This window comes from Triturus cristatus, chromosome 6 (assembly GCF_964204655.1).
Source record: "Triturus cristatus chromosome 6, aTriCri1.1, whole genome shotgun sequence".
Taxonomy (NCBI): domain Eukaryota; kingdom Metazoa; phylum Chordata; class Amphibia; order Caudata; family Salamandridae; genus Triturus; species Triturus cristatus.
This window is the reverse complement of record NC_140589.1, coordinates 1,558,749,065-1,558,765,521: the sequence shown is the minus strand read 5'-3', so window position 1 is coordinate 1,558,765,521 and position 16,457 is coordinate 1,558,749,065. Positions and strand designations below refer to the sequence as shown.

The 16,457-nt window shown below is 43.2% G+C and overlaps 1 protein-coding gene across 1 annotated transcript in view; it reads right to left on the bottom strand.

The window, feature by feature from the left end:
- Window positions 1–13,439, bottom strand: part of PCSK2 (proprotein convertase subtilisin/kexin type 2) — an 845,391-nt gene extending 831,952 nt beyond the window's left edge. Inside the window, exon 1 of the mRNA XM_085612711.1 lies at window positions 13,095–13,439. Coding sequence (XP_085468837.1) covers window positions 13,095–13,274 — 180 coding nt within the window. The 5' untranslated portion in view covers window positions 13,275–13,439. The remainder of the gene's footprint in view (window positions 1–13,094) is intronic.
- Between the last annotated feature and the right edge of the window lie 3,018 nt (window positions 13,440–16,457).

Sequence of the window (16,457 nt, the reverse complement as noted above, 5' to 3'; positions counted from 1 at the left end):
TTAATAAAATATGCGTATTGAAGTACTTTATAATACAATTTACCATTTTCCAAGAAATAATCATAAAAACAAAATGATATGCATGTTGTTTAAAAGAAAATTACAAAAATATGCCACTTGATTGTGATCCATCCAAATGTTATCTTAAATGCTTTTTGATATCCTCGACTCTTACATCAATAGTCAATCCAATTATTGTTCATTTGTAGGTGATGTTTGCAGAAACACAATAATTACTAGGGTTCAAACAGGGTAATTTGCCATGTTACAATTTAAAATTTAAAATGGCCACCATGCGTCATGATGCATGCACCATGATGCAACCCTGTGCGTATGGCAAGACACACATGTGTACGTGTCATAACACATGCTTGGGCCCCAGTAGCCACCTTAGAATATTTTCTTATTGAAAATCCATTCAGAAAGTTACGAGCCATGCATGTGCATGTGTCTTGATGCATGTGTTTGCATATCAGTGCAGAAAAACATTGAAAATCTAAAAGCTCTCTTTTTTCAAGCCAAGCCCTATAGACTGGGTCAATATTTGTCTATGTGTGGTTTTGTAGTGTGCATAATTTGCAAAGAGAAAATGTGTTTGCCTTCGTTTTTCTACTTGATACATATTGCTTCCATACATTATTGAAAACGCCAATATTTTTGGGAGGTGACAGTGTTGATGTAAATACCAAACAATGCCTCCTGGGGTTGATACCAAGGTAGAAATTATTCCTTGGTAGAAAAAGAACTGAAAAATAGTGAATGGATTTGCAGCATTGGCACTACTCCTCACTAGGGGATGCATAGCCATACACTGGCTCTCCTCATTGCACCCAGACTTTAATCCTGGAGGGCAGACCTGTATGAGTGGGCTCTGGTGGAGGAACGAAGATGCTAGGTGAGAATAGATAAGAATGCTGACTGGGACCCGGGAGTGTGGGAGGACATAATCACTAGGCTATTAGCCCCCATACATATCAAAATATAATATATTGTTGGATACCCATATTGATGACTCATCGGAGGAAGGAAATGCAAATTCAGAAGGAGGAGAAGATGGAATTGTAAGACCGATAGGGTAGAAGTGGAAGGTTGATTTGAAACATTGGCCAGGAATGAAGAAAGAAAGATGTGTGTACTCTGTTTTGTGATTGTAGATTGATGATTAATTGTCTGAGATTAAAGACATATACCTTGTCCACCCAACAAGATATATCTTTAGATTACCAAGGACAATGAAGTGCCCTGATTGAATTATAATGAAGATATCGGTATTCGGTTCTTCAGTAAGTTATTTCTTATATTGTTATTGGATGAAAAAATACTAATTAAAGATTTTTTTAAAGCCGTTCTGCAGCAAAAAGACTCATGCCACGCTTCGTGTTCTGCTTCCAGTCTCATGCCTGGATGGGTACCACTTGTGTGTGCCTGGAATCCTGTCCAAAGTTTTTCTCAGTCTAGCTGCCCATCCTGTTGGGTGGTCTGGACAAGAGTTCTGGGCATCGAATGCCCAGGGATAGAATCTTTCGCTATCCCAGGACAAGAGAACATGCATCTACAACAGTGACCAGAACATCTTCACCAGCAGAGGATCTACCTACTGGTAAAAAGCATTCAGGACAGTGGAGCAGCTTGTACAGAAAGTACAAAATCACAGTGGAGTCTGTAAATTTTTTATAAATTAGGGTTCATTACACAGAAAAACATCACAACAACACAGAGAGAAAGCATTGTACAGAAAATAAGCACTGCAAAAGCACAGTCATTGAAAGTGAGCACTGTGTAGACCACAGTGAAAACTGACTCATCAGTTAGTAAATGGCACCAGCCATGAAAACTAGTGCTTCACAGTGAGTCAAAAGAGTTTTAGATTCTTCATAGAAACTATACTGTATAAAAAGTGTTATTAGAAATAAATGTAAAAAGTGAAGCTGAAGGAGTGGGGCGGGGGACATCTATAGTGTAGGGAGTGAAGCAAGAGTGCACGGAGGGCACCTCAGGCAGGGGAAGTGAAGAAGGAAACACATGCAAGGAGAGCTCAAAACTAAATTAAAAAAACAGTCCTCTAAGCTATGCCGTGGAGGGGTACTAGCCATCCAATCAGAAAAGTGGAAGGCTGAAATGCTCCTGGGTGGGACTAACACAAGCATATGGCAGGAAGTCATCAACTGAAGAGCAGACAAATTAGATAAACAAGCCATACAATCATGAAAAAGACGCCAGTCAATTTGGAAAATTAGAGTAAAATTTCATAAGCAAATTGACACCATAAGATTCCAATGAGAAGAACTAGATATATGAATATTGGAAGATTCAAAGAAAAATAGAGCCACTAAGTACCAATGATCATCTATGGTCCCTTTAGACCGAACCTATGTGTGTTTTCAGGCCAACAACAAAAGAACATGGGCCGAATACATCAGCCAGGTGATCCTGGTTGGAGATAATCCATTGGGACTTAGGGGCTCATTATGATGGTGGGCGGACATGACAGATATGCGGCAGATGTGCGGCAGTCCCATTAGCCCAATTAGGATGCGCCCGCCACACTGGCGGGCGCATCCTGGCCTTTTCACATTGCGGACGGTGCTGCTGGCTGCAGCACCGTCCGCAATGTGAAAATGCCACGGTGTGCATTTCTATACACAACGTGGCAGGCACCACACGGTGCCTGCCACCTTGTGCATGGAAATGTAGGGGTGTACCATGGGTACCCCCTCAGTGCATCCCACCACCCCCACAGAGGGGGCCTGTAACGGGCCCCCAAAGCCAATCTCTGCCTGTCTTTTTGCGGCGGGATATCCGCCGCAAAAAGACAGGCAGAAGGGCTCATCCTAATCACTACGGTGGTGCCTGCATGGCACCGCCGCAATGATTCCCTGGTTCGGGGTTCCGCAAGGTAGGCGGAAAAGGATCGCCTTGCGGGACCATGGCGGATGGACTTTCCGCCCGCCGCGGTAATATTGTGATTCCCACCGCCATCCCAATTTGGCAGTGGGTGAATCACATTGTGATGGCGGGAGGATCGCTACCGCCGGCCCGGCAGTGGCGATCCTCCCGCCATCATAATGAGCCCCCTAGTCCCCGCATTGGAAGCTGAAATCCACCAGTAGGGAAACATTGCAGATTATATCAGCGGAAGTCTTCTCTTAGTTGGCTAGTTATTGGACTTGGTTCAGTTGAAGCCTTTGATTATAAAGGGAAACGCTCTGAATGGGGAAATGTCAAATTTTGCAGCCAGGGAAGTTGTTACTTCGGTCAGATACTTCTGACACCATTGACTGGTTAAGATTTCTACATTCAGACTTATGGTCACATTTACTAAACTTTCATGCAACGCAGGTCCGTAAACAGAGTCTCTGCACTGACTTGCAGGAAAGAGAGAGAGCAAAAATGCTCTATATTTACAAAGACATGGAGCATTTCTGCTCTCTCCTGTCACTGGTGCACTGTGTGCAGCCTAGCATTAATGCGCGCACCCTTGCCCCATAGTGCAAGTGTGAGAGTGTTACAGACAGGATTGTTTTTGTGCAGGAAGGAATACCTTCCTCCACAAAAACAATCCTTAGGGGCATTTTCCTCTGTCTATGTTTGCTGCAAAGTGCACCACAGATAAAAAGAGGTAAAGGAAAAATTCCACTTCGCACAAATAAGAACTGCAGAGCAATACTGCACATACTAGACATGCAATGGGGCACCTCCACGCTGATTGATCTGTACTAGCAGTGTGAAGAATTTGCAGATGCTCAGCTCCTTCTCGAATGGTGTAGCCTTTGCTCCCTCATCACCATACACCCCCCGAACCTGGTCATCCCTGGAAAAGATCTGTCAGAGTTGTGCCAACATCACTTTAGAAGAAAGCAACTCTATTGCATCAGGCTTGAGAACAAAGAACTGCCGATTATTTTTGTTGCACTCAGTACAAGGACATTCCGGCAGTATTCAGACTATTTACTGACACACAAGTAAATGCTGGAGGCTCTATACCCATATCACAATGCAGATGAAAGCAAACGCCCACTGGTTACAAATAAACAGGAGAGAGCTACTGAAAATGATAAACAGTCCTGAGCTCGGCCTTAATGCAATCAAGGAAGAACTAAGTGTCATCTGCCTCATGTTGATGCAACACCATTATTTATTAGACTTATTGACCGCAGTGGAGGGAAGGGTGTGTGCAGAGATTGGTGTGTCCAGCTGTTCTTTCATCCCAGGCAATGACATGGATAAAGGGATGCTCACGTTTGCCATCCAAACACTGCATTGACTGCAAATGGACATGCGTAAGGAGGGAGGTGCCCCAAAGCAGAAATGGTTTGGAGGCTGATTTGTGTGACTTCGACTGTGGTTTGCGGGACTGTGTATGTCATTGCTGCCGTTTCTCATTCTTGTATTGGTTTCCACAATTGGTAGTTTCCTGCTGTAAAAACGCAGTCTTCAAAGTGAGTAGAATGCAAATAAATAGAGAAGTAGTAGTCATGGAGTGTGGGGCAAATTATGTTGTTGAAAATTCAACTAAAGGGGGAATTTTAATGTGAGAAACGGCAAATACAACGACTGACGAACAACGCATTGTCTTTGCAATGTGGGTGGAATAACAAATGCATCGGACCCACGCATTACATTTACAACGCAAGTCATTACAACGACATGCGTTAGCTCAAGCAGTATTGGGCTTTAAAGTCCAACCCTTTCCCTACTGTTATGGTGATGGGGTTGGAATAGTAAATTATACTATTCCAATGTCCAGCATCCCTGTAAGGCAAGTTGTAAATGGAATGCGTGGTTCAGACATATTCGTTGTTCTGCCCGTGTTGTTAAGGAACACATGGAAAAAGAAAACTTGGTTGTGTCATACAACCTGTTAATATTGATGTCAATCTACATAACGATACATGTATATTCGAAAATGTGATCAAGTCACTGTTGTCGAAATCTCTGGAAATTACCTCTCCATCAACCCTGAGTAAGAAATAAATGGTCAGGCATGCCCTGCGACCTAGGCCTAATGCTACTGATTAAAAGATCACAGGTGGGGTGGGACATAACAAGCAGAGCTAACACACAAGCAGTTAAAACCCAGATTAGTCCCACAGATAGGCAGCAACACCACAATGGTACTAGGAGATTGGCCTCAATAAAACATATAGTGCCAGAGGGGTGTGCATGTTCCCAAAACAATAAAGTTAGATGCCACATGAAGTTAGGAACACTAAGCCAATTGGAGCACTACACACGTTGAGACCAACCTGCATTCACTATCAGGTGGCCTGATTTACACCCCATGACTTGATAACTTGGGGTCCACAATCCATTCTCTAAAATAAAATCTAAATTGTTTTATGACACTACAAACACTGTAGATAATGGCAATCATAACGAATGTATGTTATGACAGTCCTCAGACCCGTTTCTGTGGATGTTTACCGGCTGAAGTGTTTAATTAAACCAACTGTTTCTGTTTAGCTAAATGCCTCTTGCCTTTTTTTCAAGATAAATTCTTATTTCAGCAACACTTCATGCAACCTGATATGTTTTCTATAGCTCCATTAATGTAGTGTCTCAACACTGCCTACCCTATGTAAGAATACACCATTATAGGCTTTTCATCTGTACATTATTTTCATCATACTAATTTCTGGGTGGAACATGGCCTCTTTTATAAATACTTTCATACATCTTTCAGCCTGTGAGCATTACGTACAGTAAGTGCAAATCTGTCAATTATCAGCCTGGTCTGATCAAGATGGCTGCAAATGACACATTTCTAACAGTAATTGCTATATTTTTGAACAGCAGGCATCCTGCCAGTGCTGTAGAATCAACAGAAATCATCCTGTAACTAGTAAGACTTATAACAGGAAAACCTTTTTTTGTTTTATGAAAATGTAAGCCTCGATTTCTCAAAGAGCTTGTGAGGGGCATTACACAAGACTGCTGCTTGCACGGAGTAAATGATTCTGTCTTTCCTTGTGCCATTGGGGCCTAGGATCACCTGGGGTATGTTGGAGGAAGACTACAGGTAACAGAAGGAATCTCTGGGCCATCATTGTACAACACATTCTGTCAGGCCCTTATAGACTTGAACTGGGTTCACCGCGTCATTGGAAGCCATTCCAGAGCTGCAAGTGCTGACATAATATGTATGTGCTTCCTGTCAGTCGTCACGTGCCATGATGATGCATTTCGATTTGTTGAAAATGAGTAATTAAACAGAGCAGCATGAGCCTATGGAGGGAATTTCCATAGTCGAACTATGGGATTATTGCGCTTTTGGGGTTATTTAAAGCTGATTGTTAAAATTAGGCACTTATACACTCCAGCCCGAATGGCACTTGCACAGGGGGGTCTGGAGCGTTGTACCCTAATAGATCAGGACTAATGATTGGCAACAATGTGTGCATATAGTATTTGCAACTGTTTTGCATGGTTTCTTCCTGGATATGACTGTCTGTGGAAAGCTGAGAGTGAGTGATCTTCGCATTCAAGGCACAGGTGTTAAAATGTGCTTAAATACCATTTGTGTTTAGTTTGACCTTAGCGCGTGTCACTAGGTGGCCCAATTAGAATCATTTTCTAAAGTACCCTATGGTAGTGGCACATGTTAGTGACACAGCGTCGTCCAGAGGAATTTAGTAAGTGTCCCTTGAAGAAATCCGGCGCCTCTAACAGCTGGTGCAGGTACAGGAAGGCCTCATTCACTCAGGCCAGGACTACTCTTCCTAGAACTTCCCTGGCTCCCCAACACAATGAGCCTGTCTTTGCCAAAGTTCAGTCTCAAACAACTGAGACACTTAACACTAATGTAGACATGCAGATTGTGTGAGGAAGGCAGTTCCCTCCATCAAAGGCTTCCAATGAGGGAAAGGATCTCCTGTAAGGCTCAATGTTTCTGTCATAAAGTTCTGAAATTAAGAGGTCCCTGTTGTTTATTCCCCCTGATACAACCATATCAGCCCAATCGCTGCTTAAGGTCCTCTGATGCTGCTTTGGCTGTGGTGCCCAGGGTATCTAGAGCGCGTCTAGGAGAGCGCCTTTTCAGCTATCTTGCCGGTAAACTTTGGAACACCCTGCTGTGAGATCTCTGGCAGGAACTTCCCGAAACTATTTTAAGGAAGAAGTTATAAACCTGGTTTTTCATACAACTCTAAGACGAAATTCCTCTAGGTAGAATCCTTTGTAGCCACGTTTTGGTGTGGAATCCTAGCGCTGGGACAATCTATTGGAGTAACTACGGCACTCTACATATTGTCTACTACTACATGATCAGCTTTTTTGTTCGCAAATGTGTAGAAGCAAAAGAAAGAGGACAAGACCAGCATGGCCAGAGGTTGACGATATATATGTTCATGGGTGAGAGTGAGGAGCTCAGTGAAGTCACATCTGGAATCATAGGTCAGAAGAGAAGAATGCAGTAAATCTTCAGGTGCACAATAGGTGAAACAGAGACAAAACTAGTAGAGGTTGAAGACAGGCAAGCCAGATAGCTGTAAGAAGTACAAAGCCTGAAGGATCCACAATAGTGTGCTGATGGTTCAAGGAGTGTCAGCATGCCAAAGCCAGCCACCATCAGCAACCCAGTGTAGGTCACTGACTCAGTGCCCCACAGGCTCTGCTGATCCTGTAAAAAAGATGGTTCTCTGACGAAATGAATGTGGTTATTTTACAAAGACTTGTTTCAGTTATTTAGGTGTGAGTACAGCTGAAAATATGTCTGGCTGCTTCGCTAGGTTTTAAGGATTGTTAACAGCCAGAAAACTGATTCAGAATTCATGGAGGCAGCTCAAAGTAAAATATTATTTGACCCACTTGTTTGCACTGTGACTAACGTAGAAACAATAAAGGTGAGAGCTATTCCTTCTTCTTCATTAGAAGAGGTCTTGATTACACCCTGGTCTTTATTCTCCACTCAGAACTGTAGTGTAGTTCATATCCATCTAGGGACTTATTTCATAACCCATTCTCCCAGTTAACTTTGTAGCTCAATAGAGAGAGCAACCAAGAAAGAGGTATGCATGGAAGACAATGCCTGCCGATAGAGCAGGCCTAGGGCCTCATTTAGAGATTGACGGACAAGATAGCCTGTCACAAGCATGGCGGATGTCCTGTTTACCGTACTGCTAGTGCATTGCATCCTGTGGCACTTGTATTATGGTAGGTGGGATATTCATGTTATAGTGGAGTAACCCATCTGCCAAACTCTAAATAAGACCCTTAGGTTTCAATTAAATGACTAGTTTGTTAACAATAAATGCAATGGCATCCTTGCAAACAAATTTAGAGTCTCTGAACATTAGATGCAATTTTTATCCAAACTTTCTTCATTTGTTAAAAAGCATTTTTTGCATGTTTATGTGTTGCTAATTTACAGATACATGGATCAGTTCAAAAAGTGTTTTTCCATTAATAGATGTGATTTAGTCCTGAGGTAAGAGTAGGAGGTAAATCACAACTCCTCACAGTAAATTCATTGAAATTAGGCCAGCAAACACCACCAACATAAAATATTCCATGGCATGTCCCTCTTTTTGCATTAATCAATCTCTGCACCTGCTGACCACTGATAGTACTAAACATTGTACTCCATCTCAGTGCCTCCATGCAGAGTGCAGGGCGCACTGAGGGCCCGGTGCACATAGTTTTTTCTGTGGCTAGTTGTGCCTTACTCCAGGGTAGCTCTAATTTGCTCATATATTTATATGAATAAGACATGGATACAAGTTTCAAGAATCAGAAAACTTTGTTTTCTATGAGTAAGCATGACTAACACCTGGTAGTTCATGAGTAAATTGTTACTGCGACTGGAGTAAAATACAAATACTCAAAGAAAATGCTCTGTGAACCAGGCCAGAAAATTCAGGAGAAATTCACCATTAATAGTGGCGTAAACCACGTCTACTCAAAGAATAAGCTTTGTGAACTGGGCTATCAATCTTGATGTACTACTCTGGAGTTAAAAAAGGCCACTGCAGTGCTGGAGCTACGGAGTTGTGGAGTACTCTCCCTCTTGGTACAACATACTTAACAGATGTATAGACTGCATGGACACTTGGAGTATTGTACTTAGAGCCAATTGCGTTTGAAATCAGATGCTGGTGTCCCAAATATTTATCTGTTGTCATCCCTGAAGACGTTGGCTGGAATATTATTATCCAGAGACAAAACACATGTTGGCTACGCTGTGGCAAAAATTATAACATATATACGATGACTGTGGTTCATGAATAAAGAACACAATAAGACTTTTTACATAAGAGTGGGATTTTTTGTGTTGGAGCGCATGGGGATTAACCTTTCTCTGGACATTGAAGAAGATTTGGTGGCTTCTCTTCACTCTTGAGCATCCATTGGTTTTCGTATATTTCTGAATTAATGATTTATTGTTACTTTTGATACTGGGTTTGTGTGCATGAATTTACTCAGCCACAACTTTTTATACATACTATGGAGTTAAAGTCAGGTCACCCAACAATGAACAGTGAACTGTAATGAAGGGGACTTAGAACAAGAGCTACCTTATGCCAGGTCTGAAATGAGATAAATAAATGTTCAGGTAGCTATGCTTCTCTTTTCAAGAATGTTCATTGGCTAGAGAGCAACCAAGACAGTCGGTCAGATGAACATTAATTTCCTAGTCCTCCTACATTTTTGACCACTGGAAGTTGGATTCTTATATAGGAATATGTTCCATATTATTTCTGCAAATTGTTGCCTATTGGATATGTGCACTACAGCAAAGGTTATCAACCTTTTGACTTCTGGGCACCCACTCACTTAATCATTACTGGAAGCCAGGGACCCCAGCCTAAGCATTGTCGATGATTTGATCAGCAAAACAGTACACAAAAAATACAGAAAAAAAGCATTCATCAAATAAATACACAAATGATGACATGTTATTTCATTTGAAAACACATATTAATAAAAAAAAAGCATTTTTTTTTATTTTAATAGAAAGGTTGGAGCTTTTCTAAATTCAATCGAGGCCACTCATCGTCCATACTATATTCTGCTTGATGTACTTGCACTGCTCCCACAAATCTTTTTGAGTATACTTCTTTAATTTTTAGCCACCAATTTCAAATTCCTTCACATTTACAATACGTTTTAAAATTTTCAATTGTACATTTAGCTTCTTTATTTATATACACTTTATTACCCTATTCATAATATTTAATTTTCTAAGTAGGCGAGGACCCCCTGAGGAGGCTTTGCGGACTTCCAGGGGTCCCCAGACCACAGGTTGGGAACCACTGCATTACAGTGCAGAATATTCCGTGTTTTCAAGGTAATGTGTTGTTACAAGCAAATTGGTTGCCTGTAGTTTCGTCAGATAGAGACGGATTTTGCGGAGTGTATTTCCAACTGACCCCTTCACTGCAGCGATTGAGAAACATCCCTACACAGGTTAGGAAGTCGTGGAAAAGTATATGCATAACATAAATCATCCACTGATGAGCAAAACTTCAACAATCGTTTAAGGAACTCAATGGGCACCACTGAATTCCTTATGAAAATGTGTCAGGCACAAATTAATAGAGTGTATGTGAATTTATGAACCCAGTAGCTTTTCATGACATAATCTTGAGCTCATTGGAAATCTAAATTAATATGTCTTGTGCGAAAGATGTTATTAAAAATTATAGCCCAGAGGAATTTTTTGTATTTCTCGTAACTGGGACTTGAAAGTCTCTCCTGCATCCACGCCTGTGCTCTTTTGGTTTAAAACATGAAATCGATGACAAAATTGAAAAATTCCTAATAAAGTGTAAAAAAAAAAATCACACTATTAAGCAACGTAAAATAAACATGCAGAACTCTCGGATGCTTTCCTTGGGCACTTGGGTATCAGCTCAGATTGGAAGGAACAGACGATACTAGATCGGGGATGGCTCCACGCTGTGTCCATGAGTCTATGCTGCATTTTAAGGATACCAGGCAGCCCCTACTTCACCCCATCACTCCGCCCACCATATCTTCGAGTTGTTCCTTATCGAGGGTGACCTTTCCTGTGACTGACCTCTGTGACCTTTCTTTGGACTTGTCCTTTTCTTTGAGATTGACCTTTCCATTGAGCAGATCCTTGCTGTGAATGACCTTTAGTTGGGCTTGGCTCATTTGATAGTAGATTGCGTTAATAGCCACTGTGGCTGCAGTGAGGCTTCGAAGTAAAGTTTAGCCGAAGGGAAGGTCATTATCCGTGATGGTGGCCAGAGCTAAACGAGTGAAGTGAAGGGCACTGACCCTTTCTTGGCGTCCGTTTACAAACGAGGGCTTGTAGTGCATGCCATTTCCCTTTAGTTTGCATGTTGTGTGAGCGTCCATGGCCTATAGACCCTTCCCACGATCATGTGTGAGTCTGCCTGGATTGTACCCACATTATACATCCACGTACATTTACGTTTTGGAAGGTGTAGGTGAACCATGTCTGTCACGGTGTTCGTTTCCGTAGATTTCTGTGCGTTGTGCTGGTTTTGTGGGCTTTGGTGTGAAAAGGTGTCTAGATGGTGTGTAGAAAATGTGTGTTGCAGTGTGAGCACAGAGGCGGCTGATTATAGCATGGCGGGTCCCGGGCTGATTTCAAGATCACCGACTGTTAAGTCCCTCAGCGTCCAGCGGCGGTTTGCAGTCAGCAACACCGAGAAAAACAGAGATAGTGAGCGTGTATACCACAAAAACTGCTTTTGTTTTTGTATTTCGCTGCACATGCACACAAGGGAGAGGAAAGTTACTGTTTCGCCACAACACAAGCATAGTTAACGCGCTCCGTAATGGCATCCCCAGAGAGGTGACACACACACTGGCCGCTCAGAGATGGCGCCCTCCTACATGTGGTGTTGTTTTCAGAGATCGGGCTGTGGTGTGCAGCTACGTGCACTGTGCATAGCATGTTCAAACCTGTACTCCTAAGCTCTTCGCCCGCAAGCCTGTACGTGAGTCAGGCACGCGCCAAGCTCTGAATTAGGGCTGTTATCGATCAATTCAAATCAATAAATCGGAACAATTGAATCTGCCCAGAACTGCCACACTTGTTACAGCGGTGCAAACCTGAGAAATCGATCCACCTGGAGCTGCTTGATCAACACGAAGCTCCAAGGCCGTTTTACTTTAATTCCGCCCCACAAGACATCAATTTCTACATTAGTTGTGACGTGGTAGGCAGTGAATGGTCTGTGTGCGTGCAGGCGCGTAAACCTAGCCAAGCTACCTTAGCATTATAACACTAAATTAGCATATTTCCAATCCATAACTTACAAATATTCATCCAGATATACAACCACGCTTTCTGTGCGTGGCCACATATTGCAAATGATACTACTACTCCAAACAATTTAGTAAGCCACACATTAAAAAGGCGATATGGAGTTTGACAGAAAGATAGATGAATAGATGGACACGCATGTGACTAGATAGTTAAGCAGACGGATAGGCAGACAGCTAGCTAGAAAGGAAAATTGCTTTATTAATAGATAGACAGGTAGTGTCGTGGGGGGAATACGGGGTGACCTTAGAATAGGTTTTCCTCTGTGACAAAGTAGTAAGCAAGGATCTCTGTACATCATTCATACCCTGCCCCTAATGTAATGAATAGCGACGACCTCTGTCATTTCCGGGGTCCCCTCATCTCTTTTCCTTAGAGTACTACGGGGAAGCCTGAAGGAGAATGGTTCTTGTCAGCCTTAAATCAATTACGTATCAAAGAAACGGGTGCCAAACTTCAGGCATTACCAGTGTTTACCAAGGGCACGACTTCTAATGTTTAACAGGAAGTTACTACGAGGAGGACTGTGTGGACGTATGCGCGTTATATAACGGGCGCCTTCCATTAATGTGAGTGTACAATCACTATATTCCCTGACCTCGAAAACACCGCATGCAAATGAGCGCCTCTAGCATCCGAGCGCCTCATATTCATCTTAACATTTTGATTTTCCTTTTTGTTGGATGGATTCTGGTCTGTGCAGGGATACAATTAACAGCATGCTTTAAACAGATGCATTCCCTCTCCACAACTTACAGAACTAGCTCTAACTAGATGTCAATGGATGAGCAGCTAATGCAGGTATTTACCATGCACATTAAATGCCAGATCTTACCTTCCTGACACCACTAAAGCCATATTCTGCACCAAGCTGCTGAGCATCTGCCTCTCTCCCTTTGTGCAACTCAACCAAAAAATGATTCGTGAGGACAGCGTCTCCGGCACATGCAAGGACGGCAGCTCCAAGCAGAAGGAACCCGGCGATCCTGCACTCTGGGCCGTTTCCTCCCTTCATCTTCCTGTTCTGTGACTGGCGGTGATGAGGGGTAGAGGAACAGCCAAGATGTGACCGGGCTGCTCAGCTGCCGCTCCGACGCACCGCGGCACTATGTACTGCCTTCCTTACACATCCTCCGTCTCAGGATGGGAAGCCCGGGGGATGCTGCCTGCCCGTCTATGTGCACGCGAGCGCCCTGGTGCCAATCTGCATCTCCAGCTCCTCCTCATCTATAATTCAGAGGCAGCGAAAAGCGGGCACTCGCTCGGCGATGTCAGGCCGCGCCTCGACCAATCCCAGTCCAGAGATGCATGGATGCGGAGCAGGGAGGGCTGGAGAGGGGAGACCCTCCCCCGAGTCACACACCCATGCCGGGTTGGTACAGTACTGCACGCCTCGCTGCTACCGCTGCCTCCTGATTCAGCACCCTGGAGAGTTCCTCCATTGCTCAGCCGGCCGAGTGCTGGCAGCCGGGGCTGTTTACAATACATTAGGATGTGAATGCTTGGGCAGGCAACGAAAGAAGGTTTTGCCGCGGTAAGCGCATCAGTAACGACAACATTAGAATACAATAATCCACCATAGCAGCCCATTGCAATGTTAGACGTTTACATTGTGGGATTTCGGTACCTCCTCTAGCAGCCTAAACCCCGTTGTAGCCTTCTTCGGCTCCCTATTGAATTCCGCACTACCCTTCTTTTCAGCCATTAAGGGTCCCAGCAGAGCGCCTATGATAATTTAATCAGAGTGAGTATTTTGTATCTTGATACTTCAGTGGATGGGACGTGCTTTTTATTCAGAGGGGATTTGCAATGGGTTTAGCTTGTGGTTATTGTTACCGCTTTCATAGGTAACATCGGGGCCAGACTGGGAACCAAAATCGGCCCTGGCAAACTGCTCGGCTCCCCCGTGGGTGGCAGGGGGGGTGCTGCCGAGCTGTTTGCAAGGGCTAGTTTCGGCCATTCTTGTTACAGGGGGCTGATATTGCTGGCCCCCGCTAACAAAAACGGCCCCCAGGGGCCCAAAACCGGCCCCCAACCTGCCACCCCACCGGGGAAACGCCACGTGCCCGCTACGGCCAGTCCGGCCCTGGGTGACACGCACTTTTACGCTAAACTTAGCGTGAAAAGGGGCATGCAGTGGGTGTTGCAGTGGGTGTACTACCACAACACCCATTGAATTTGACGCTGCCAACTATTATCAAGGGTGGCGATAATAGGTGGCAGCGCCGAATTTAGGACCAGAATAATCCTGGTCTCAAGGTGGCGAGACAAGGAGAAATGCTTAATTTCCCCTCGTTTTTGCTATTTACATGAGTTGTGTTTTGGCCCCCCTCCTTTTTATTATTTATATTAATGGGCTGAATAACCCATGATGTCCCCGCAATCAATGGGAAAACTCTTCCTGTGTTATTATACGCAGATGATGCGGTTCTCATAGGCCGCACTCCGAATTCCCTGCGCATTTTAGAACAGATGTTTGTCAAGCACATGGACAGTTTGGACCTATGTGTTAATTTAAAAAAAAACATTTTTAATGTGCTGTGGCCCTGGGAAACGTCAGCTAAGTTCTATTGTTGTAGGTAGCCCGAAATTGGCAAGCACCCGCACATTTCCCTATCTTGGGCTGGTCTTTGCTGCGAACGGCTCCTGGACTGAGCATCTCGCTCATTCCAGGAGCAAGTTCTCAAAGGCCATTAACTCAATCCTTAGTCTTCCCCGTCCAAAGACCACTGGTGCCATTTTAGCTATTAAATTTTTTAAAAATTACAATGTGTTCCAGTAGCCACGTATGGGACGGAGATTTGGGGTATTGCAAACAGTTCCTACATTCAGCAGGAAGAAAATAGGTTTTGCAGGAAACTGTTGGGCATCCCAATTTCTACCTCACAATATATCTGTCACAGAGAACTTAACTTTAAATATATATCAGACTTTATATCAGCTCTCTTTTGGCTATCAGTTCGGAAGAATCAGGCTGCCTCCCTTACTAGAGAGATTATTACTGACTGTGTCAAGTCTGAGAAAGGGACGGATATCCCTTGGTTGACTGGAGTGCGCCTAAGCCTGCGCAGTGTTAACAAAGAATGTTTCTTTTTAAATCCCAGTATAGTTGAAACTGTGTACAAGAAGGAGCTTAGAGATGCCCTCTACACACTATATAATACAGAAAAGTTTGGCATGGAATCCAAGAAACCTTCTGTTCTTAGCCATATATCTATAGAACAGTATTACCATCCTCTGCCTATATATCTCACCCTGCCCATTAATTTTTGGGAAAGGAGCCTCTTATTCCGTTTAAGAGCAGGAACTGTCAAATTTGCACTGTGTTTTCCTCTCGGTTACCACCCCAATCTCGATTGCGCACCATGTCCATGTAACGGGGTGAGTGGCCAATCAATTTTACATGTTTTATTTTTCTGTAAATATTACATGAAATATTCAAAGTGGCTTTTATATCCATTTTTTAAAACGAAGAGGCCTATTAGTTTGGATACTGCCTACTCGTGTATACTCACTCTGGTTGATGAGGAGCTGTTTTTTCGCATAAGCACATTTCTGAGAATCGCCACTCGAGCACGTAAGACCATGTCCAATCCTTGAGTTTTAATTATGCTTGAACAACTTTGGACTATTGCCAGATGAATTGATATTTTATATAATAGTAATTTATGTATTACCATTGAATTTCTATTTAATTTGTTATTTTATTTGTTATAATGTCATGTTTATATCATTGTAATTTACTTTTTACCATGTATTTTCTAACTCTCCGCTGTTATTCAATTTGCTATGATGCTGTGCTTTTATGGGCACTAAGCTACCCAAATAAAGTTTATGAACTGAGCTATTTACATGTGTGCTGCACAGCACACATGGAAATACCAAAACGCCATGGTTTGTTTATGTACAGGAAGGTGTCCCTTCCTGTACATAAACAAACCTTTTTTTTAAAAATGCTGTTTTGTAACTTACATGTGTGCTGCATAAAGCAGTACACATGTAAGTTACTCAATGGCATTTTAGGTTTGTTTATGTGCAGGAAGGGACACCTTCCTGTACATAAACAAACCTCTCTGCTCACAGACACCCTTGCACTATGGTGCAAGGGTGTCTGCGTTGGCGTCAAATTATGAGACTTAGGGCCATCGCAGGGGGAAACGCCAGGCTGCACCACATTCTTGAGAATAGGGTGCAGGCT